This window comes from Phoenix dactylifera, chromosome 2 (assembly GCF_051530095.1).
Source record: "Phoenix dactylifera cultivar Ajwa chromosome 2, Ajwa_hap1_PhDact_Kaust_v1.1, whole genome shotgun sequence".
NCBI classification, from domain to species: domain Eukaryota; kingdom Viridiplantae; phylum Streptophyta; class Magnoliopsida; order Arecales; family Arecaceae; genus Phoenix; species Phoenix dactylifera.
The window spans coordinates 27,052,804-27,077,169 of NC_143191.1; the positions used below are offsets into that span (position 1 = coordinate 27,052,804).

General features: G+C 41.8%; 1 protein-coding gene across 11 annotated transcripts; it reads left to right on the plus strand.

Moving 5' to 3' along the window:
- Nucleotides 1–777: 777 nt before the first annotated feature.
- LOC103720335 (zinc finger (CCCH-type/C3HC4-type RING finger) family protein) lies at nucleotides 778–23,995 on the plus strand. Of its 11 annotated transcripts, XM_008809982.5 has the most exons (8): nucleotides 778–1,358; nucleotides 2,888–2,975; nucleotides 3,084–3,886; nucleotides 13,107–13,176; nucleotides 22,157–22,245; nucleotides 22,342–22,411; nucleotides 22,678–22,800; nucleotides 23,526–23,995. In XM_008809982.5, the coding sequence occupies exons 1-6, from the start codon at nucleotides 1,348–1,350 to the stop codon at nucleotides 22,373–22,375; spliced, it is 1,095 nt and encodes a 364-aa protein (XP_008808204.1). In that variant the 5' UTR covers nucleotides 778–1,347; the 3' UTR covers nucleotides 22,376–22,411; nucleotides 22,678–22,800; nucleotides 23,526–23,995. The 11 variants fall into 11 exon arrangements, with proteins under 11 accessions (XP_008808204.1, XP_088571865.1, XP_088571863.1 ...); XM_088715739.2 differs by lacking the exon at nucleotides 2,888–2,975 and having other exon boundaries at nucleotides 1,059–1,358; nucleotides 3,084–3,921; XM_088715738.1 differs by lacking the exon at nucleotides 2,888–2,975 and having other exon boundaries at nucleotides 1,067–1,358.
- Nucleotides 23,996–24,366: the final 371 nt, after the last annotated feature.

Here is a 24,366-nt window from a genome sequence, read left to right on the forward strand (position 1 = left end):
AAGAAGCACTCTACATTATAATCCAAGCGTCCCACTCGCTTGATTTCCTTTGCCACCCAGTCCACAGGAACATTCCTCCCCAAACTCCTCATAATAACCGTGGTGCTCTGCCATTCAGCTCAGGTCCCCTCCAATTCTTCCTTCGGGACTTCCACCGCCTCGGAGAACCTACTCTACAACATCTCCAACCCACGAGAGGACATCTGGTGGTATGTCCAAGCCGGTTGCCGAGGTACACTCTTCGCTACCTCCACCTCCATCCAAGAGCGGCCCTCGCTGCACCCCCGAGACCAGGGACAGCAGATCCACTAATCTTCCCCGCGCCCGGCTTGAGAGGGCTCGAGCAGTCCAACTCAATTTTAACCCTGGCGAAACCATACCGCCTCTCCTGCTCCGTAAATCCGTCCAAAGCCAAAGGAGTACCAGCTCTTGCGGTTATTCTGAGAATGGTCTCCTTCTTCTAGTAGTCTAGGGACAGCCGTGGTAGGCGGAGCCACACAACTACCCTGCCAACACCTCCTACATCGGGAACAAAATTAGGGCGCTATCGATCCATTGCAAGAAGCTGTCCGGCCATCATCCACGGACCATTCAACAGTGCGGCCTCACAATCTTCCTCCTTGGCAAACCAGACTGCAATAAAACCATCCATCAACAAGAAGCACTCTACATTATAATCCAAGCGTCCCACTCGCTTGATTTCCTTTGCCACCCAGTCCACAGGAACATTCCTCCCCAAACTCCTCATAATAACCGTGGTGCTCTGCCATTCAGCTCAGGTCCCCTCCAATTCTTCCTTCGGGACTTCCACCGCCTCGGAGAACCTACTCTACAACATCTCCAAACCACGAGAGGACATCTGGTGGTATGTCCAAGCCGGTTGCCGAGGTACACTCTTCGCTACCTCCACCTCCATCCAAGAGCGGCCCTTCGCTGCACCCCCGGGACCAGGGACAGCAGATCCACTAATCTTCCCCGCCTCTAGCACTGTCGAACCCTCTCCACGGACGGCCATATATCACAAATCCCCCCCCCCCCCCCCCCCTCTCTGTCCCCTGTTGGCGCAACGTATTGTTTAGCGTTTAATTCAAGCTATTCCATTACCCATTCGGTCTCTTCGTGCGTTTGGCCCCAGCAAGAAGCGCATGCGTCCGGACAATTTTAAACCGACCGGACCCATAAAACTTCATACCCTTGCACTTTTTCCTAATCACGATCGTACCTTTCCGCTGCTTTCCCTTGCTAACCCCAACCCTAGAACCGGAGGAAAATATCCCCTCATCTCTCCGAGACCGTCTTCTCTGTTGTCGATTCCGAGCTCGATTTCTCCCGTCCTCTCCTATCCCCATGTCGAGAAGGTAATAATCTTCTTTCCCATTCTCTGTGCCTCTTCCCCTAGCCTGACGCATCTCAAACGTCAATTTCTGCCATCATTTTCGAGATTCATATGGTTTTATTTTGGATTCTATGGTATCTTTTTGTTTGGCTTCTCTTGGTTGCACTTTTGATGAGGAATTCTTGTATCGTGCTTTCTTTGTGATTTTTGATGTGATATTGGAGGAATATAAGTCTAGGGAGCATTTAGAAGGTGATTTGAGACTCCGGTTTGCGAGGATAAAGATTTGATGCAGTTTTTTATGATTTTTTTCACCTAGATGATTGGATGAAACTTGTCAGTATAGCTTTCTAATAGTCCGAAGGAAGACATGTATACGAAATTTTAGGGTTTTGTTTTTCTTTCTTCAAAAAAAGTTTTTTTTTTCCTTTTTTTCATTTTCTCTTTCTGTTTTTGTTTTCCCCGGTGCCCCGGGGGGGGGGGGGGGAGGGTTGGATTGTGTTGGTTTTATCCTCTGTTGGTGAGATATCAAGGGCCGAGTGGATGTAGGGAGAGGGGCAGTTTAGCAGAAGGTTGGGGATTCAGTAGGTATAGAATCGACTGTGTTTGGATTATGGCTGCTCGAGTTAGAAGACAACCCTTCCCCAAGGACCAGTGGAATGGGTTAAAATCCCACCAGAGAGATGATTGGATGACATGCTTAGAATTGACTTGTCACTATTTCGAAACTTGTATCAATAAAATAATAAATATAAAACTATATAAAGTTGAGAGAATATCAAGATGTGACTTCTGTGATTATTTCATCCTAATTGCATGTGGATTTTGTTGAGATTTCTTCACTTATTGAGATTAATATATTTTGGCTTCCTTCTATCAGAGTGTAGATCCTTGTTCTAATCTGTTTAGTTCATGCCGTCCCAACAAATTAAGGCAAGAGCTTAAGATAGAAACGAGAGGTGATATATGAATTTTTGAAGAGAATGGGAATGATGAGACTCATCCTGCCATCCATCTAAGTGGAGTTGGTTTTGTTTCCCTGAGGCTAAGGGATAGAATTTAGATGTCCTAGTCAATTAGAAACGGCGCTGGCAATTCAATGAAGAACAAGATAACTGGCCACTTGAGACCGATTGTGACTTATCAATATGCTAACTTTGGATTTGATTGTTCCATGTATTTTGACAAGACATTGATTATCTATTCTTTTGCATATATCTTACTCATGGATCTTGAAACATAGTGATGCATATATCTTTTGCATATTTTCCCAATTCTTTTCCTTTAAAACTTTTTTGCAGTCGAGCATGCAGTTTTAAATATTTACCAATGTTTGGTACAATATCCAAGTGGAAACACAAAAGTCATCCATCCATCTTGCATTTTACATAAGTTTACCAGTTTAATATTTGTTTAGTAAATAAGAAAAATCTATGAAGCTTACTCCTGTCTCAAGGTGTTTGTCACTTTTGAATGAGTCTAACATCGTAGACCTCCATCTATATAAATTAGTTACAGTATTCTCAGTTTTATATTTGTCAATTCATCCAGGATTCTTTGCAAGTACTTTGCACATGGGGCATGCCTGAAAGGGGAGTACTGTGAATTTTCTCATGATTGGAAAGACCAATCCGACAATGTATCAATGTTAAACTCTCTAACCTTGTCATCCAGTTTAACTGCTTTTATCTAGAATGCATATCTCATCCATTTAATATTTTCCCCTTGGTGCTTATTATTGTTGCAGGTGTGCACCTTTTATCAGAAAGGGGTGTGCTCTTTTGGTAGTCGATGCAGGTATGACCATGTTAAAGTTTCTCGTCATCAGGCATCTGCATCATCATCATCATCGTCATCAAATTCTCGCCCTTATGTAGCATCAGATTCTGTTCAAATCAATCATCCTCATATAGATGCTCTGAATGGAGAATTTAAACCAGCATTAAGTTCTCCAAAAGAGTTAACAGCCTCAAGTAAACCTTTTGTTCCTCCTGGTAAACCAACATGGACCCAAAGTTTTGAAACTCATACATTTCCAGAAAATCAAGGTGGTCATGGGCCCATGTCTGTCAGTTTGGCTGACGTGCCAATCTGTTCATTTGCTGCTGCTGGTAGTTGTCCTCATGGTGAAAAGTGCCCTCACATCCATGGGGATTTGTGTTCCATTTGTGGAAAGCATCGTTTGCATCCACACCGTCCGGATGAAAGAGAGGAGCATATAAACCTCTGTCAGAAAAATAACAAACGTCTTGAAGCATTGAAACTTAGTCAGGAGATTGAATGCAGTGTATGCTTGGATCGAGTGCTCTCTAAGCCCACAGCTGCTGAGCGGAAGTTTGGATTGCTTTCAGAATGTGACCATCCATTTTGTATTTCATGCATCCGGAATTGGCGGAGTAATTCTCCAGCTTCTGGCATGGATGTCAACAATGCAGTAAGGGCCTGTCCAATATGCAGAAAGATATCTTATTTTGTCATCCCCAGTGTTATATGGTATTCAACAAAGGAGGAGAAACAAGAGATCATTGATAACTACAAAGCCAAGCTCAAGTATTTCTATCCAATCTATCTCCATATGGATATCCGTATACTTCCACTATTAGATATTTTTTTTTTATATTGCACGTCCTTAGATTTTCTTTTATGTTGCATATCCATGGATGTTTTATGTGAAATGTTTAGTCTCTACATGATATACCATGAGGTAATAATATACTTACTCAATATGGATAAGTATAGGATTGGTTTTTCTGTTCCGAGTCTCATCTGACTAATTTTAGTTTCCTGCTATTTCTGGTTTTAATCCTCGCACGGCTCGGCCTACCTTGTTGCATATGTGGGTCCACCTACTGTAACAAAACTTTTACTTTATTTTCTATTTATTCCCATTCTTTATACAGTCGAAAGGCATTCTTCTTTGATAATTTATGCTCAAGATTCACTTGATCAAATGCTGGAATTTACTAAAATTTCTGTAAGGGAAGGCTTACCTAGGTGCCTATGTGGGTGTACTTTGAGAATACTTTTACTATAATTTTTATTACTTCCTCTTTTATATACAGTTGACTCCATTTTTTCTTGATGAGTTAGAATTCATGCTCAAACATTCACATAATACCAGATTTAACCTCTATCATGATATGGTTGTCATATAAAGGTTGTCATCAAGTCTATCATGTTTTTTAGTGTGTCTGCCCACTTTAAGAAGGAAAAGCCTTTGGCATTATAGTGTTTTTTTTTAATTTTATTTATGTTTCCATCCTTCATTTATTGGTGGATCCTTTGCTTTTTCAATAAATTACAATTTATTTTCCATCTGTCTCTCTTCTTTCTCTGTGTGCATGTGTGTCCAAATCTGATCAAAAATGATGTCAACCCTTTTTAAGGTTTAGTCATTATAAATTAATCCTTCAAGTCCATTATGATTGCATAGTTGAGAGAGAGACCAATAAACAATCTTACTCTGCGTCTACGACTTCTAAGAATTTGCTTACTGTTAATTTTCTTTTTAGTTGTGGATCATAGAGGAGTTGGAAATATGGAAAAGTTTACAAGTATAAAAAATTGTTGGCCTTTGGCTAGCAACTTGGAGTTACTTGCTCATGGATGGGCATTGTTTTACAAGCCTGAAATTGATTTGGTTCAGTCTTGGGGCTTAAAGCCTTGTTCTTGGCTTTAGCCAACACTAGCATTTTAGAATTGGTTATGACAGGTCTTTTTGTTATTTGTAGTTTAGACTTGAGGAAACTGTGAGAGTAGGCATATTTAGGATAAAGGAAGTTGTTGCCTTAAAGTATGTGATGCAGGAGCATCACCCTCATTCACTTGGGCGTGACACATTGGATGCACATTGGGTCTAGGTGTGTGAGAGAAAAAATCAAGTCCAAGTTGTGGTGTGTTTGAGTCTATGTAATAAGTGATTTAATTCACAACGGGTTAGTGTCTCCAATGCCTAATTAGATTGAGTCCAAGGCATTGATTGGGTCATGTGAAAGAAATTCAGAGTTCAGATCCAGTTGAAATCCGTGATAGATTGAACACCATATAGTATTTTGAAGATTTCGGAAGCTACAGAAGTCTGATTAAGTTGATTCAAATTTTGTTGGAAAGTAGACATCCGTAGCTTTCCAATGACTATAAGAACATAAAATTTGGAGATCGGATGAAATTTGAGGAATCTCCCGAACTTCATGCTGATGTTGGTACCCGAGAAGGAGGTCCACCTAGATAAATATTCATGGCATGCGGCTGAATTCCTTTTGATGGGTTTCAATCCACATGCCATAGATATGGATCCTAGGTGTCTAGGCTTAGGTGTCAAGGTATTTGATTGATCAATTAGAAGATTTGAATTTTAAAAGAGTCGTCATGTGATTAGGAGTCCAATTTAAAATTTTGTGTGGTCCTCATCCATTGCCAACTTCTCTTTCTATATAAGGGAAGGTTTGATGAATAAAAATCAGAATTTTTGGATGCTAAAAAAATTTCCCTTCCTTGTTCATGTGAAGAGGGACTTCTTCCCTCTTAGGTGCGACAACAATTGCTGGAGGAGAGGTGGGACGCCTCTCCCCGCCATCAAGGATTAGTTTGGATGAGACTTCCAAACTAATTCATCTTTATCCACAACTCTCTCTCCTTAGATCCACGCATCCCTTCTTTTGTGCTTGCCCCTCCTTGCGCCACATCAGCATCTAGCCCATCTTCCTCACGCTAAGACTCCTTCCCCACGTCCTCCTCTAAGTCCTATTGCCGCTAGGACTCCACAAAACCCAAATCAGCCTAATCAATTGGTCTAGCCAATTTAAGCCGCCCACCAAAATTGGTGTCCAATTTTAGTCAATTGGCTGACCCTCAAACCCAATCTCGCCCATCCAGCAATCCATCTTCTTCCTCCTTCCTTCCACCACAAAGAACCCTAGCCTCCATTGCTTGGAAAAAAAAAAGAAAGATTCAACCATCCTCAAAGAAGAAAAAAAATCTGCAGCCCACCCCGATTGCGTCAATTGGTATCAGAGCGAATCCTTGTCGCCATGAGTACCAGAAGTGGTCGCCAATACAACAATGAATGATAATGTGCTGAGATGATGGCCGAGCTCATCCAGCAAATGGCGGCTTTGAATCAGAAGATGGAAGTTGTGTGGGATCGTCTCTTTCCCGAGCAAAACAATCTTGAAGATGATCATGGCGTTCCTGCACATTCTGAAAATTCAGAATTGTCATTTGGAGGAGACTACGACGTTGAAGCATTCTTCTTTAGGGGTCTATCACCACAAAGGCCACCTAGGGGTCAACGGATGCCCCCTCCAAATATTTCTCGTATGGAAAATAATTTCAGAAACCACTATGTTCATCAAAATCAGCGGGAGCGCAATGAATTCGACGATGCCATGAAGCGGATTCGTGTAGAAGTTGCTGATTACAGAGGAAGCATGGACCCAACCTACTTTCAGGATTGGCTGATGTCCCTCGAAGACTATTTCGAGTAGTTCAGCATGCCTAATGAAACTAAGGTGCGATTTATAAAGATGAAGCTTAAGGGCCAAGCACGCATATGGTGGCATAGCGTTGAAGAGAAGCTTCATCGACTTCGACAACCCTCTATCAATGATTGGGAGGAGATGAAACTTCGTTTGAAGGAGAAGTTTCTTTTCCTTAATTATGAGGAGACACTCTTCGAAGAACTTCAGAAATTTCGTCAAGGAAGCTCTTCCGTAGAGGAGTATACAGCCCGATTCCATGAGTTGATGATCCGCAGCAACCTCACGGAGACGGATTGACAGTTCCTAACTCGGTACCGATCCGAGCTGAGGGATGACATCAAGAGGGAGCTAATGATGACGCGCATCTTCAGCCTAGAGGAGGCATACCAACCGCCATTCGAGTTGAATCGCAGCTACGATAAAGATGCCCTGCGCAAGCACTGGTTGCACGACGGTTTTCCGAGCGCAGCACCAACCGAGGAGTTCCATTTCCTCGAGGTAAGGCTGTCAACGAGCTGAGCCCGAGCCTGGGAGAGCTCGGCTCGGCTCGTTTCACAGAAGCTCAGGCTCGGGCTCAGGCTCGGGCTCGGTAACGAGCTCTATTTTGAGCTCGAGCTCGGGCTTGCTTGGCAAAGCAAAGGCTCGGGCTTGAGCTCGTAAAGCTCGTTTCAATTACGAGCTCTAGAACGAGCCCGAGCTCGGGCTCGTAATCGGGCTCGAGCTCAGGCTCGGGCTCGATAACAAGCTATTTTTCTCTATGTGATTAGATTTTTATGAATTATGGTGCTGAAATAAAATTTTTCAGTGGAAGACTAGAGCTCGTTTGGGCTTGTGAGCTGCTCGGGCTCGAGTGTAAACGAGCCTCATATTGGGCTCGGGCTCGGGCTCGTTTGACTACCGAGCCGAGCCCGAGCCGAGCTCGAGCAGCTCGGCTCATTAACAGCCCTACCTCGAGGTAACGCCCCTGCTTTCAGATCTGAAACCATGTTAATCGAAGCACATTTCAGGAGAGGGGTGCTCCAAGGGCTAATGAAAAGGGTAAAGGTCCTATGCTACAATCCACGCCGCAAGGGAAGAATCCTGTCAAATGCTACAAGTGCGGCGGGCGAGGCCATTTCGCCGTTGTTTGTCCTACTCGAGACCAACGTTTTGCGTTGGTATGTGAGGAGGATGAGATCATAGGACCCTCTGAAGTCATTCCTCCCTCTCAGCCTGCTGATGAAGAGGAAAATGAAGGGAACGAAGAACATGATGAAGAAGCCCCTACGGTGGAGCTAGAAGCTTCAGATCTACCCGTGTGCATCGTGCGGCGGATTCTTATGGATTGCAAATAGGAGAAGAACGTGGAGGAAGATTGGAGGCGCACCAATATCTTCCACACTCGCGTCGAGCATGCCAACAAGTCTCTAAACCTCATCATTGACAATGGAAGCTGTATGAACATCATTTCTAAAGAAGTGCTGAAAAAGCTGATCTGAAACCGGTACCGCATCCAAAGCCATATCGGGTAAGTTGGATCGAAGACTCCTCCATCCCTGTTAAACAAAGATGCTTGATCAGTTTTTTACTTGGTAAGGACTTCCGAGATGAAGTATGGTGTGATGTTTTGCCCATGAAGGCATGCCATCTTCTAGGAAAACCATGGTTGTATGATCGTAGTGTTGAGTATGACGGTCGATCTAATTGTTATTCTCTATATTGTACCAACAAAAGAGTTGTATTAAAGCCCCTTCGAATCACTGATTTTATCTCTGAAAATTTGATAATCCAACGGATTTTAACCATGAGAAAGTTTGAAGCTTGCAGCCGAGAGATTGGAGTCATGTATGCACTAGTGTTTAGGAAAGTTGGGGCTGAAATTTCAGAAGTTGTTCCTCCTGATTTCAAGTCTATATTGGATGATTTTTCTGATGTAAGCCCTGAGGACCTTCCCAAGGAGCTTCCACCGATGAGGGACATCCAACATGCCATAGATTTGGTGCTTGGTTCAAGCTTACCGAATCTTCTCGTATACTGGCTGAATCCTAGAGAACATGAGGAGCTTCACTGCCAAGTCCAAGAACTTTTGGACAAGGGATTCATCTGAGAGAGCCTCAGCCCATGTGCCGTCCCGGCTCTACTTACTTCCAAGAAGGATGGTTCATGAAGGATGTGCGTGGACAACAGAGCAATCAATAAGATTACAGTGAAGTACCATTTTTCGATTCCGCGGCTTGACGACGGGCTGGATTTGTTGCATGGAGCTACCATCTTCTCCAAGTTGGACCTTCGAAGTGGCTACCACCAGATGAAAATCAGACTTGGGGATGAGTGGAAGACGGCATTTAAGACCAAGGATGGCCTCTATGAATGGATGGTTATGCCCTTTGGTCTCTCCAATGCGCTAAGTACTTTCATACGGGTTATGAATCAAGTGCTGAAACCGTACATTGGGCGCTTTGTGGTTGTTTATTTTGATGACATTTTGATCTTCAGTCGTAGCCGTGTGGAGCATCAGCAACATCTTCGCCGAGTGCTTCTTATACTTCGATTAGAAAAATTTTATGTTAACCTGAAGAAGTGCTTCTTTGTTGAATCACAAGTACCATTCCTTGGCTTCATAATTTCAGATCAAGGTGTTGCAGCAGATCCAGAGAAAGTTCGTGCCATTCGGGAGTGGCCGACGCCAAGTAACATTCATGAGGTGAGGATCTTCCATGGCTTGGCTTTCTTCTACCGTCGGTTCATAAGAAATTTCAGCAGCATAGTAGCACCAATCACCAATTGTGTGAAAATTTTCGTTGGCCGCCACTAGAGCCTTTGAAGACATCAAGGAACGTTTAACCCAAGCCCCAATTCTTCGACTTCCAGGCTTTGATCAGCTCTTCGAGGTCGCTTGTGATGCTTCTCGCATCGGGATTGGTGGAGTTCTGAGCCAAGAAGGTCATCCCATCGCCTTCTACAGCGAAAAGCTCAACGACGCCAAGCGAAGGTATTCCACTTATGATATTGAGTTTTATGCTGTGGTTCAAACTCTTAAACGTTGGAAGCATTATCTCCTATATCGAGAGTTTGTCATATACACCGATTACGACTTTCTAAAGTACATCAATTCACAAAAGAAGCTAAGTGCGCGACATGCGAGATGGGTGGATGTACTGTAGCAATTTACTTTTGTATTGAAGCATAGGCCGGGTGCAGAAAATTGAGTCGCTGATGCCCTTAGCCGGAAGACACATGTGAGACCCTCTTGATTGTAGAAGTAACGGGCTTCAATGATTTGAAAATTCTCTATTCTACTGATGCATATTTTCAGCCTACCTACACCGAAATTTCAGCAGGGAGTCACCGGCAGCATTCTGATTTTTCGATCCATGACGGCTCTCTTTCGTGGCACACGCCTATGTATTCTAGAAACCTCTCTTTGCAACCACATCATCCGGAAGGTTCATAGGGGAGCTCTTGCTGGTCGCTTCGGGTGTGACAAGACCGTCGTTATGATGGAGGACAGTTTTTATTGGCCGACCCTGCGCAAGGATGTCCACCGAATCATCAAAAATTGCCGAACTTGTCAGCTAGCCAAGGAAACAAAATCCAATGCCGGCCTCTACTCTCCGCTACCATTGCCGAGCTCACCATGGGAGGACCTCAACATGGACTTCGTGCTTGGGTTGCCCAAGACGGTCCGAGGACATGATTCTATTTTTGTCATTGTTGATAGGTTTTCAAAGATGTCGCACTGTGCCATGTGCAAAGACTTATGATGCATCTCGAGTTGCTGATTTGTTCTTAAAAGAAGTGGTTCGTTTACATGGGCTCCCGAAGACTATTATATCTGATCGTGATGTCAAGTTTGTGAGCTATTTTTGGAAGACATTTTGGGCGAAGCTTGGCATCCGTCTTTCCTTCTCCAGCGCCTATCATCTCCAAACTGATGGGCAGACCGAGGTGGTCAACCATAGTCTTGGGAACCTTCTTCGATGCTTAGTCCGCGATCATGTGAAGTCATGGGATCTGATTTTACCCCATGCCGAGTTTGCTTATAACAGCAGTGTCAATCGGAGCACAGGATTGTCATCTTTCGAGATTGTTCTCGAGTTGAAGCCGTGGCGGCCTATTGATCTTGTACCACTTCCCATCAACACAAGGACCAGCGAAGGTGGTGAAGACTTCGCCAGGCACATACAAGACATCCATGCTGAAGTTCGACGTCGTTTGGTCACTAACACTGAGATTTATAAGCAACAAGCAGACTTGAAGCAACGTCCCCTGGAATTCAAAGGAGACCTTGTGATGATGCGGTTGAGTGCTGAACGCTTCCCTCGCAGAAATTTTCAGAAGCTTCATCCTCGTCGCGCAGGTCCCTTCAAGGAGCTGAAACGAATGGGACCTAATGCATATGTGTTTGATTTGCTTAAAGACTTACAAGGTAGCTCAATTTTCAATGTTGAAAACCTACAGCTTTACGAATTACGTGTATGCTGAAGATGAAGACCCTCTAGCCGTACCACCATCACCACCACATCGATCAGCCCCTAAAGACACCATTGAAGATATTTTGGATGATCAAATTGTGTCCACACGTCGAGAGGGATATTAGAAATTTTTGGTTAAATGGAAGGGCAGACCAATTTCAGATTGTTCTTGGTTGAAGACGGAAGAAGTCCAACGGCTGAACCCGGATCTCTACGAGCTCTATCAGTTACAGAACTCGACAGAGTCGAGTCTTTTTCCAGCCGGGGAGAATTGCTGCAGGAGCATCACCCTCATTCATTTGGGCGTGACACATTGGATGCACATTGGGCCTAGGTGTGTGAGGAAATAATCAAGTTCAAGTTGTGGTGTGTTTGAGTCCATGCAATAAGTGATTTAATTCACAATGGGTTAGTGTCTCCAATGCCTGATTAGATTGAGTCCAGGGCATTGATTGGGTCATGTGGAAGAAATTCAGATTTCAGATCCAGTTGAAATCCATGACAGATTGACCACCATATAGTATTTTGAAGATTTCGGGAGCTACAGAAGTCTGATTAAGTTGATTCAAATTTTGTTGGAAAGTAAACATCTGTAGCTTTCCAATGACTATAAGAATATGAAATTTAGAGATCGGATGAAATTTGAGAAGTCTTCCGAACTTCATGCTGATGTTGGTACCCGAGAAGGAGTTCCACCTAGATAAATATTCATGGCGCTGAATTCCTTTTGATGGGTTTCAATCCACACGCCATAGATATGGATCCTAGGTGTCTAGGCTTAGGTGTCAAGGTATTTGATTGGTCAATTAGAAGATTTGAATTTTAAAAGAGTCCTCATGTGATTAGGAGTCCAATTTAAAATTCTGTGTAGTTCTTATCTATTGCCAACTTCTCTTTCTATATAAGGGAAGGTTTGATGAATAAAAATCAGAATTTTTGGATGCTAAAAAAATTTCCCTTCCTTGTTCCCGTGAAGAGGGACTTCTCCCCTCTTAGATGCGACAACAATTGCTGGAGGAGAGGTGGGACGCCTCTCCCCTTCCTCACGCCATCAAGGATTAGTTTGGATGAGACTTCCAAACTAATTCATCTTTATCCACAACTCTCTCTCCTTAGATCCACGCCTCCCTTCCTTTGTGCTCGCCCCTCCGTGCGCCACATCAGCATCTAGCCCATCTTCCTCACGCCAAGACTCCTTCCCCACGCCCTCCTCTAAGTCCTATTGCCACTAGGACTCCACAAAACCCAAATCAGCCTAATCAATTGGTCTAGCCAATTTCAACCGCCCACCAAAATTGGTGTCCAATTTTAGTCAATTGGCTGACCCTCCTCAAACCCATTCTCACCCATCCAGCAACCCATCTTCTTCCTCCTTCCTTCTACCACAAAGAACCCTAGCCTCCATTGCCATTGCTTAGAAAAAAGAAAGAAAGAAAGATTCAGCCATCCTCAAAGAAGAAAAAGATCTGCAGCCTCCCTCGATTATGGATATGGTTCACTTATACCACCACCACTACAATTTTCTAACTTCAATTAGCATTTGTTATATATTTTGTAATAATCATTGAGGGCACGTGGCCGACCTGTTGTTAATTCCTTCTACTTACCATAACAGCTAGATATATTTGTAGCTGCTTCTGACTTTCTTATATTGCCAAATTTGCACTTGTGCAACATTGTCTAAAGTATCATAAACTTGACATGATAAAGAGGGCGATGATGCACTAGAAATCATAAAGTTTGATAGGGTAAAGTTCATGATTGTGTCTGGTGAACCATAAATGTTTGTAAAAGACTTATTATGCGCTTGGGATTAATGCTCTTTTTCTTTGGCAGGTCTATTGATTGCAAATACTTTGACTTCGGGAATGGGACATGTCCTTTTGGGACTAGTTGTTTCTACAGGGTATGCTTGTTTTTAGTTTAGACTTCAGTTTCATATCTTAGTATTTCTGATTATTGTTATAAACTGTGACTTTTCTTTAGGGTAATGCAATCATGCAGCTTGCTTAAATGACCTTGTTATTAGCTCCCCCCCCTAATGCAAGATAGGCCGAACCGGACCGAACAGCTCGATTTGGCCCGAACCAAGCCGACTCGGTAGGAAACCGGGTTAGTTCGCCTGTTGGAATCGATTCCGGCCTTAAACTGTCTGGAACAGGTTCCAAACTGACTGAAATCGGCCAGAAAAGGACCGAACCAGACTGAACCGGCCAAAACCATTCGGAATTGGCCGGTTTCGTTCGAACTTGGTGCAACCATCCAGTTTGCACCCAATTTGGAATTGGGCCCCCTCCCCCTCTGCTTCTTTTGTTAAAACAAGCATTGGGAAGGCCTTCCCAACAGTTTATTTTGGAAGTTTGTTTAGCTGTCCCAATTTGCAAAATCACATCGATTCAGCGCGTTTGAAAAAAGATCCATGCAGCCTCATTTTTTTTTTGGCTTGAAAAAATAGCTTGAAATTTGCAAAATAAGAAAAGATCATGACAAAATTTTTGATTTTGCCTTGATTTTATTATATGTTATAGATTTATGGATGATCTACACAATGACATAAAATTTTTTAATTTTTGGATGATATATAATTTTTAAAAATTAAAAAATATATATATTTAGATTAAAAATATAAAATATAAAAAGTAAAATTCAAAAAATGACTGCAAATTTAGAAGTGTACTTAGGGATATGCAAGCTACTCTCCAACAAAATTTGGTGTTCATTGATTCAAGTTTTGATGCGATCATGTGCATAGTAGCTTAGGCCTAAATTTTTTATTTTTTTAAAAAATAAGTAGTTTTTGATGCATGCCCACGGGCCTAGAAAAATATATATAGTATTCATTGTTGAATTCTACATGGATCTGAGCAGAAATTAATTTTTTAAAAATATTTATTTTTTAAAATTATTTTAAATTTAAAAATAAATATAAATATATAATTAATACTGAAAATTATGAGAAATTAGTAGTATGTATTACATAATTCAAAAGTAATCTCTGAAGTAGAAAACATATTTTTTTTAAATTTATGATATTCAAACATATTTTTAAATTTTAAAAATATTAAAAATATATAAATAAATAAAAATATATGAAAATAAAAGGCACCTGCAGCCCCAATAGAGAGTATGGAAGAAGAATCAATTCATTAAGATTCAGAGACCAGGAGCAACAATTCTTGTGGTCATGGATTTGCTAGCTAGGGAGTGTAGGATACGTGACCACCGTTTTTGAGACAGCCGCAGGATGATCTTCGATACACCGGTGACTCCCAATTTATGCATGCTACACAGGTTAGGGACCACGGTGCACGATCTAGTGGAACCCACGAGGATCTGATTGCATATAGGAGACGAGCTTCTCGGAGTGATTCAAGAGGACACGATGTAGCTGCAGATGACCTCGTTCGTGGAATAGGATCTATAGACGTATCGGATTTTCAGTCGTATATTGAATTTTATTACTCGCATCCACAGACAACAGTGCAATTGGCAAACCTCTTCATGCTGATAGGATGACGAGTTCGAAGAAGCGCATTAGCTGTGCAAGAATCTGTGTTGAGGTTGACGCATCAAAGGACTTTGACCTTCAATGCGGAAATTGTTCCTGGACCACTGTTTTTGTGGAATATGATTGGAGGCCTTCAGTCTAACTAACTAGCGCAAGCGGGAGGGTTGCGAAGCTTTACAAAAGATAGAGGTAGGGCTGTTAATGAGCCGAGCTGCTCGGGCTTGGCTCGGTAAAAGCTCGGCTCGGGCTCGGCTCGTTAGTTAAACGTGCTCGAGCCCGAGCCCAATATGAGGCTCGTTTACACCCGAGCCCGAGCCCGAGCCCGAGCTCGAGCCCAAACGAGCTCTAGTCTCCCACTGAAAAATCTTATTTCAGCACCATAATTCATAAAAATCTGACCACATAGAGAAAAATAGCTTGTTATCGAGCCCGAGCTCGAGCCCGATTACGAGCCCGAGCTCGGGCTCGTTCTGGAGCTCGTAATTGAAACGAGCTTTACAAGCTCAAGCCCGAGCCTTTGCTTTGCCAAGAAAGCCCGAGCTCGAGCCCAATATAGAGCTCGTTACCGAGCCCGAGCTCGAGCTTGAGCTTCTGTGAAACAAGCCGAGCCGAGCTCTTCCAGGCTCGGGCTCGGCTCGGCTCGTTAACAGCCCTAGATAGAGGGCGTCCTTAATTATATTCCAGCACTACTCGTGAATCAATCAACCAAGTAGAAGTTGAAGTTCAGTTGGAATCCATCTAATCGGCTGGAAACATAGCTGCTTCAGCTTCAGAGGTTGCTATATCTATCTATAACAAGGATCATCGAGCAAATGTCTCTGCAACTAAACTGGTCTGTGTGCCGCGAGGGCTCTACTTTATAAAAAGGAATTGAGACTCATGCCTGATGAGTTATTTGCTCAATCAAAAAGTGAGATTCAACGAAACAAACAAAAAGAGGCCTACCCTCCAAGCAAGCAACTCATTTTGAGAGATAAGCAGCTATTGGATTAGATGGCTGGGGGGTGTGGGAAAAAAAGTAATGCATTCAAGACGGGACTCTCCACCTATGAAGCCAAAAGGCCCGGGGCATAGCAGGATGAACCAATGTGAATGAGTGTAAGCTTCGTTGCCCGAACACGATTGGTGCTGACCACGCCTAAATGGAGAGCCCACGCCTGCAGGGTGGTTGGTTCGCCTCGTTAGGGAAGAAAGATGCTCAACCAATGCGAAAAATGTGTCCACTTACTGATCCGGCTTTAACCCTATACTTGAATCGTGAATTGATTCACTAAACGAAGGTATCGAATAGGTTCCTTAGCTATCCCGCTTCTTGATACAGGCACACTGCGTGTCCCTTACCTTGCAAAACCTTCCTATATGTCTCGCTCCTACCTACGCTACACAGCTAACGTATCTTGCACGCCTGTGCATCTCAACTTTGACACCACGACACAGTAAATCAGAGAAAGAAAATGAGCGCACCTTCGCACTTCGGCCTAAAATGTCCCCAACCCCCACCACTCGCTCCGGTGATCTGATGATTTTAGCCGTATAGCCACTTGTAGGATTCAGCAATTTGACCAGTCCATAGGTGAAATGAAGAAGAAGGCTCTTTTGATCGAATAAGAGAGACTTTTGCTTAACAATAGTTGTCTTTGCCGCCAATTCATGGAAAGTTTATTCCAATTCCTTACTCGGATAATTCCTCTGGATGAGCTAATTCTGTTACAAATTCTCCGCGAATTCCTTTAAAGAAAGACCTTGCCCAACGACTGGCTTTCGCAAATACAAGGGGTTCATCCCCAGTTGCATTTGTGGGTCCGTTCTCTTAGGATATTCGGCTTCTGCACTGGATCTGGCCACTGTTGCCTGCTTCTGACTCTTCCCATTTTTTAGATGCAAGCTTCAGCCATATGAGGGTGGGAGGAATTGAGTCACTACAATCCCCTCTCCAAGTGTACTAGCAACTCTCGAGCATCAGTTGAGCAGTATGTGAGAATAAGTCTTGGGCTAAAGCCTTGCGGATCCCCTCCGAAGCAAGCGTGCTGCTCGTGGTCTATTCACCCCTTCCCTCGGAGTCGCTAGCCCCCCCTAACACTATGATCTATATGGATATGGATATAGATATAGTGCGTCTGAGGCATCTTCCAGTGGTTACTACCCTACGCAGTTCGGAGCATCTTACGTGTTGGATTTTGCTGCTGGCTTATTCGGATAAGCCTCATCACAGTTGTTTTATCAGCCAGTTTATTAGATAGAGAACATATTTCAGAGCCAGAGCTTCAGCGAGAGATTCAAGAGTGCTTATAACTTGGAGCGCGTTTCTTATTGAATGAACATATAAGACTACAACACTGCTTGGGTAGAGGGGTGGGTTGATGTGCCCTTGACTATGCTAATCATCCGGATATCTACGAGAGGCATCGCCACTCGACAAAATTTTAGAAATTAGTATGTATTGTTGTACTTTAAATATATATAATTGATTGTATTATTTTATATTTTTCAACTCACGACTTGATTTGAGGATATTTCATGTTGCTTCTTATAGCATGCAGCATCTCGCTAATCATTTTATGTTTTGTATCATTTCAAAACAATAAGATGCATCATTTAGGTTAAACAAGAATCATAAAAACATCAAAAAATGTCAAAAAAATAATAAAAAATTAGATTAGATTTAAAATCATTGAAAAAGTTCAAAAAGATTGATTACCAATTAAATCAATTTGCCAAGCGCACCGTGTGTTGGCACGGTACTAAACTGATACTGTACCGACCCGTCCGCCAACCGATACGGGTCCCAATACTAGTTTGGTAGACCTTGCCCCAATGTGTATGTTTGTATGTGTATGCGTGCATGCTCTATGTATGCCAATTTATTATATTTGATAAGTAAAATAAAGCCTTAAATGTCTATGCTGGTGCAATTTGTCCTCCTCTTTTCATCTGGAACACCTATATAACTGATTGGATAAAGAACTCAAAATCTTAATGGATAGATATGCAAATGTTCTGTTTTGGAAAAGCTTGTAGCAATAAATCCACTATACTTTGAATGTCGAGTCATGGTTTTTACTTCATTGGACCATGTTTGTTAGAAGAATGGATAGTACCAGAGGATGTTGTCTAAGACTTAGATTGCGAAATTATGCAAATTGAAAGACTTTGGGTTTTGAAATGCAGGTGCGGTTTAAGTTAACATTCTAAATTATTACTAACATATATATGGCATTACTTCACATTCAGTAGCATTTCCCTAATGCAACTCAAAAATGTAATGGAAGCCACTATCCTGAGAAATGACTAGATAAATATATGCTCTCAGTTCTTAATTGCAAGCGCATATATGTACTTACCAGATTATAAGAAGATCAGGTGACAGAAGATTTGCAGGTTCGCAGAATCAATATCTTCCAGTCCTCAAAAGATGCTTGGCTACTTCATTGGGTTTAGTTGCCTTTAGAACTGATCAAACATCGGGCCGGGCCAAGCTCTACAGTAGAACTTAGGCCTGACATCTATGCCTAGAATCGGCCCAATCTTGAAGAGCCAATCCTTGGCCCACCCACTCGGCCCGATTTCCTCTTCCCCCCAACTATTATAGGCTAAGTGCAATATAGTCTTATAGTGCAAAATAACAATTAAACAGTACATTTCAGCCAAATAATGTAATTTAGTTCCCTCAACCTGTTGCAATATTCCAATAATATATTGTTATTGTTGTTATATTATACTATATAATATATTATTTTATTATAATATATAATCTTAGGCTGGGCTATTTTTTAATTTTTCAGGCCCGTCTCGATTTTGAGGTCGAGCCTAATTTTTTGCCCAGGCCTGTTCCATGGGCCTATTTTAGTGCCCAAGACTACTAAATTTTGTGCCGGCCCGGCCGGGCCACCTAGCTCGTGATCAGATCTAGTTTCCTTCTAGTCTTTTGTGTTAATATTTGAATATTTGTATTGTTGTTTATTACATAACATGAGTATATGGGTATAATATTTTGTTTCTCTATACTGTTTTTGCAATCTATCCCCCTTTCAATGTTATCTCCATTATCAATTTTTATATATGTTTGATAACTCTTTGTTTTTTATTTGTATTATGTGAAAGAAGCATAACTTGTAGAATAAACGGGAAGCACCAACTTTCATGCTATGTTGTACACCCATATGCATCTTCTTATGTTTATGATGCATATACCCACATCAATTATGCAACCTGCAAAGTCAAATCTGAACACCATATAAGTACTTCATGCTAATTTACGCCTTTTTTAAAACGAAGTTTCTAGTTTGTGGCATTTCATGTCATCCAAGCCAGGGTTTTTCGAAACTCATGTCTGTTAGAAAGAGACTCTTACTTGCATCAAATCACTATGGGCCTGACACACTACAGCTTAGCTGCCTTTGCCAATCAACCTATCGCCCTTTTGCTCTGATATGTGGGTTTTCTACTAACTAATCACTAAAAGCATCCAATGCATGGAATGGCTTAGGCGAAATGACTTTCTTCATGGCTTGACATGATCCCAACCCTCTTCGGCAGTCCTCATGCTTGCACCTCTTGATGTAGACCAATTCTTTTTTTTTCTGGTGCATTGGCGGCTCACACCTGACAAATATGAAAACAGCCAACAAAATCAAAAAATAAAATACTGCGCAAAGGCATAGGCACAACCCCGTGGTCTAGCCAAAAAAAATCTTCAAAGTGATGAGCCGCGAAGGAAGCAACCCAGTCTGCAGCACCGTTCGCCTCCCGATATACGTGCGTGGCCTGGTAGGAGTCAGCCTCCCCCAGTGCTTTGCGAATATCGTGAAGCAACGGCCGGTCCTCGATTGAGCACCCCCATCCCCGGATCCACTCAATTACCGTGGTCGAATCCCCCTCGAGGAGGATGCGATCCGCACCTGGTACCTGCCTCGCATAGGAGGCACCCTCCCAGGCCGTCTGAAGCTCAACGGTCACTACTGACGAGTCAAAAATTCTCTGTCCACCTGCCGCCACGAGTCTCGCGTCGTGATCCCTATGACAAATCCCATGCCTTCGCAGCTCCCGTCCTCTGCTACGCTCCTATCAAGTTCACCTTGAGAAAGCTAAGGGGTAGAGGCATCCAGGATACCAATATCGTTCTGGATGCTGCAAGAGCAGAATGGGGGCCCTAGATGTTCCTGACCAACCTAGTAGGTGAAGCCTCAATGGTGCCGGTGATCTCCGCCGCATGCCGTAGAGCTCGGTTCGCCACTACCCTCGGGTAGGTGTTATCGCCGTCGAAAACTCATGTATTGCTATCTAGCCAACAATGATAGGCCAGGTAGGCATCACGAGTTCCCCTCTCCTCCCGTCCGGACCCCCGAGCTGAGGCCTCCAAATGCCGTACGAACTTCTCGGTGGATGCCCACATCTGCCCCTGGTCAGGCTGAGCTGAGGCACATCTCCATATCTGACTGGCTCTTGGGCACCCAAAAAGAACATGGTAAATGGACTCCTCCGTCGCCTGACAAGCTCCACATCCGGCAGGAATCCTCACTCCGCCTCACCAAAACTCCACTGGTAGGTAAACACCCCCAAGCTACCTTTCACAGAAACAAGGCCACTCGGGGGTGAATGTGCATCCTCCATATCTAGCTGCAATCCATTTGTCGCACAGCAACAAGACCAATTCTTTTACTAGGATATTTTTTCTTACCTCAAGTTATATGTATATTTATATTCCTGAAGTAAATTATAAATCTGACCAAAGTGAACTGCATCTGGTAAATTTATGTTGTTACAGCTAATATTCTTGTTAATCTGATCCTTTCTGTCGTCTTTGTTCTTTGACGAGTTCCATGCTCATGGTTGTTGTCATCATATTAATTATCTCTTTCATTACAATTTATTTTATTTAACAGCTCAATCTTGTTGGAACTTATTTTGCAGAACTTGTTTCTTGTATTAATTAAGTATTTGCTAGATAAAGACAAGTAAATGCCAGGATATCTGTGACGTGTCTTTTAATTTTTATTCTGCAACTTGTTCAACTATTTCAAAAGGGTTCGGGTTTTAATGAGTACCATGTTTGTGGTGTTCCAGCACACTTACAAGCCGCATGCAAAAAGGCCACCTAACTTTAGGCCTTGTACGTACAGGCCCAGACAACTAGTTGTAGCAGAAGAGGCAATAGAAAACCTTGTCAGAGAACTAGTCATAGAAGAGGAGTTAGTTGATCTTGCCAGGCAACTGGTTATAGAAGAAGAGGTACTCAGGGATCTTGATACTGAAGATATTGGCAGTTTATTGGGGATGAGTGCTCTACTTATGCAGTTGGGTTTTGATGACTGGGACTCATCAAGTGATAATGAGAACTGATCTCCATTTTGTTTCTTCAGCTGTAATGTGTGGATGTTTATTCTGTTGAATTTGAACTAAGTGGACTTTGAATTTTGAGTTGCCTCCCAACTTGTGCTAGAAGGCTATATGGGAATCAATCCTTAATTTTGCTTTTTGTTTATTCTTACGAAGTTGGTGGGCACTTCAATGCTTGCTCAAGACCGGGTTTTGTGTTCTTGGTCAATGTTTCATTCTTGTAATTGCCTATTCAATTTGCCGTCCAGGAGTATTGGCTTCTAGTAGGAACATATCTTTACGTGATCCTAAAAAGGAGCATTGGAAGTGAGATGCTTTAAATCTTAGGAATTCAAAACTGAAGCATGTGTACATGGTATAATAAATTGATGCAGAATTTGTTATTTCTGGCTGATGAGGTTGATCGGACATTGGATACTTATAATGTTTCCTGACTAGGAAGTCAAGTATACACTTGTTTCAGTTTTTGATGATTCTGTTTTTCTCTTAGTTCATTCTTGATTCTGTTCCCCTGGATCATTGTTGTCATTTTTCCTGTACGGTAGTATTGTAATTGCAGCCTGGATTCTGTTCATTCTCAGTTTCTTAAATATTTAAATAATGCGATATAGGTCAAAATTTGAATACAATGTGTGATAAAATATATTTGCAAGTTTTCTCCCGGCCTTGCTCAGAAAAGGAAGAAGGTATTCTTTACCTACTTCCAGTTAGCATGGTATTTCATGGTGAGTTTTTCTTACAGTAAGTTATGTGTTGAACTCCTATGATATTATTTGTTGTTTAGCTAATCTATGCAAGTTAGGCCTTGATATATATCAATTTTCACATTAATGGTGTTTGTCTTTTCTGATGATATGTCATTCATCTCTTCCGTTTTATTTTGCTAATGTTGCATCACCTTTTGGCTTCTCCAGCATTATCTCGGGCACGCATTTATGTTTAGTTTATAAGATGTGCACAACTCTAGCTACTTATGATTTGATTTCTTACCTTGATATCAAGGTATGAATTCCTGATTGTACAAGCTTATCTACTATTTCAGCATGCTTACCGGGATGGTCGTTTAGAAGAAGTGGTACTACGGCATCTTGATGCTGAAGATGGGAACACTGTGATAGCTAAGGATATTAGGTTCATCATTGCTTTTTCCCATATTATTTCGCATGCAAATAGGAATCTATTTGTCATACAGGCTGCTGTTTATTTATAAATTGATTGTTGTCTCAGGCTTTCGGACTTCTTCAGTGCATTACATCTCTAGGATGTAGGATCCATGTGACTCGTGCATACTTTAAATGTAAGCACAAAGATTTAAGTCTTTTCTACAAATTACAATTACTTCTTTTTATCAATATAAGTATAAGCCTTGAATGTTCCATGGCATGCCTTAGATTAGAACTTCAATTTTCGAATGGTGAAAATATCTACTGGAAGAGAAAATCTACTTGCAGCAGAATGAAAAAGATATATCCAACTTAAGAAGTTTCTGCTTGAGCCAGTGCTGCATTGATGACGATATACACGAACTTCCCTGATACTCCTTTTATTTGATTTCTGTTTCAGGAAATATATATTGGCCCAGGAATCATGTTCATTTTCATGTTTCAAAAATTCATACTACTGCCTGATTACCTCCACCTGCCGTCTGGGAGATGTATCTATACTTGTCAAGAATCTGGTTTAAAGGTAACTTACAGTTCTTGTTATTTCTAGGTTGGTAAATGTATTGTTTAATAATAGAAGGTAAGCAAGATTTCTAAAAGTGGGAGTGACATTATTTTGATTTTTCCACCTTTTCCCCTTGACCTGACTGGGGTCATGTCTCGCTGTCTTCCATGTTTTCTACTGGCATAGGCTGCTGAGTGTAAGGTCATTTTAGTCTATTTATTGTTTCACTTTTGGCATTTCTTTTAAATTTTTTTAGTACTTAATGCACCAGTTGTAATATCAAACTGCCCCTTTCAGTCAACCTAGTTTAACCAGGACAATCTCAAAGTTCATTGTTCTCTTGAGATCTCTGATAGTCACAAGTGTGAAAGAATTTCTAATTTTATCAATAATTAATCCAATTTATATTGTGACTATTTTTTTAAGTTGGGAATATTTATATCACAATCAGCTTGTAAAGGGTCATCTGTTGATGTATAGTTTCATCCTAAATGATCGAGTTGTGCATAAATCTGGCACCCAAATTGTGGGATGTCTTTGTACACCTACAATGAAACTTATGGCTGTGAGAGGGAACTGTTGCCCTTTTCCCTTCACATATAGTTAAAGAATACTAATATCCTCAAACATTTCCGGTATAATTTCTATTTGCTTATAAATTCAAGATCGATGCAGTAATTTTGGGTCATTACTTTCTAGTCTATTCTGAATCTTTGACCTGATATATTGGCTTTTTAATGCAGAATTATTTTGACTTGATCAAGGATAGAGACATACGGTTGGGCTTGCTTAATTATCAGTTGGGAAAAAAAAAATCTTAGACGGTGAAGAAAAACAGAAATAGCCAGGGGAAAAGGAAAACACAAATAATGTCGTGTTACCATGAACAACAGCCGCAGAGTTGTGTTGTTGTGTGAGACCTTATGCACGTCTCTTTTTCAGCATCATCACGCATACAAATTTTGGCATCGTTCTGTTAGCTATTCTTAGTGCTCTGCCGATCAATGGCTTTAAAATTTAAAATGAATTAATATTGTTATAATATTGTTAATGGGGTGAGTCTGTCCAACATAAAACTGTTGGAATGTCTTAATTTACATGGTTTCTATGCAGAAAAATGTTGCGATGTCTTGATTTACAAGGTTTCTATGTATTGCCCTTATGCATCGGATTCTATATTTAATACCAAAAGAAAAGCTGTAATTTTGGGTGAGGCGTTTTTTTTTCCGAATTTTGTTATCCTGCTTGCCATACTCAGTTTTTCTTTCAAAGGCACAAATGCTGGTGAGCACTTAAAGAGGTTTTTTTTGTTTTTTTTTTGGTACAATGGTGGCTCATACTTGATGGGTATGAATATGGCTAATAAAGTTAGAAATGAGCGCTTAGTTTTCAGGATGGATGGCATGTTGGTAAGCCCTCTAGGGGCTGCTCGGATGTCGGAGAGATCATCCGTGTGAGACGAGAAAATGTGAAAATGCTTTGGTTGCTACGATTATGTGCCCGATTGGAGTTAACCAGGGAGACCACCTAAATCTTATCCATTGGATTTTCCTCGGCCTGAGATCTTATTTTCCATGCTTGTTT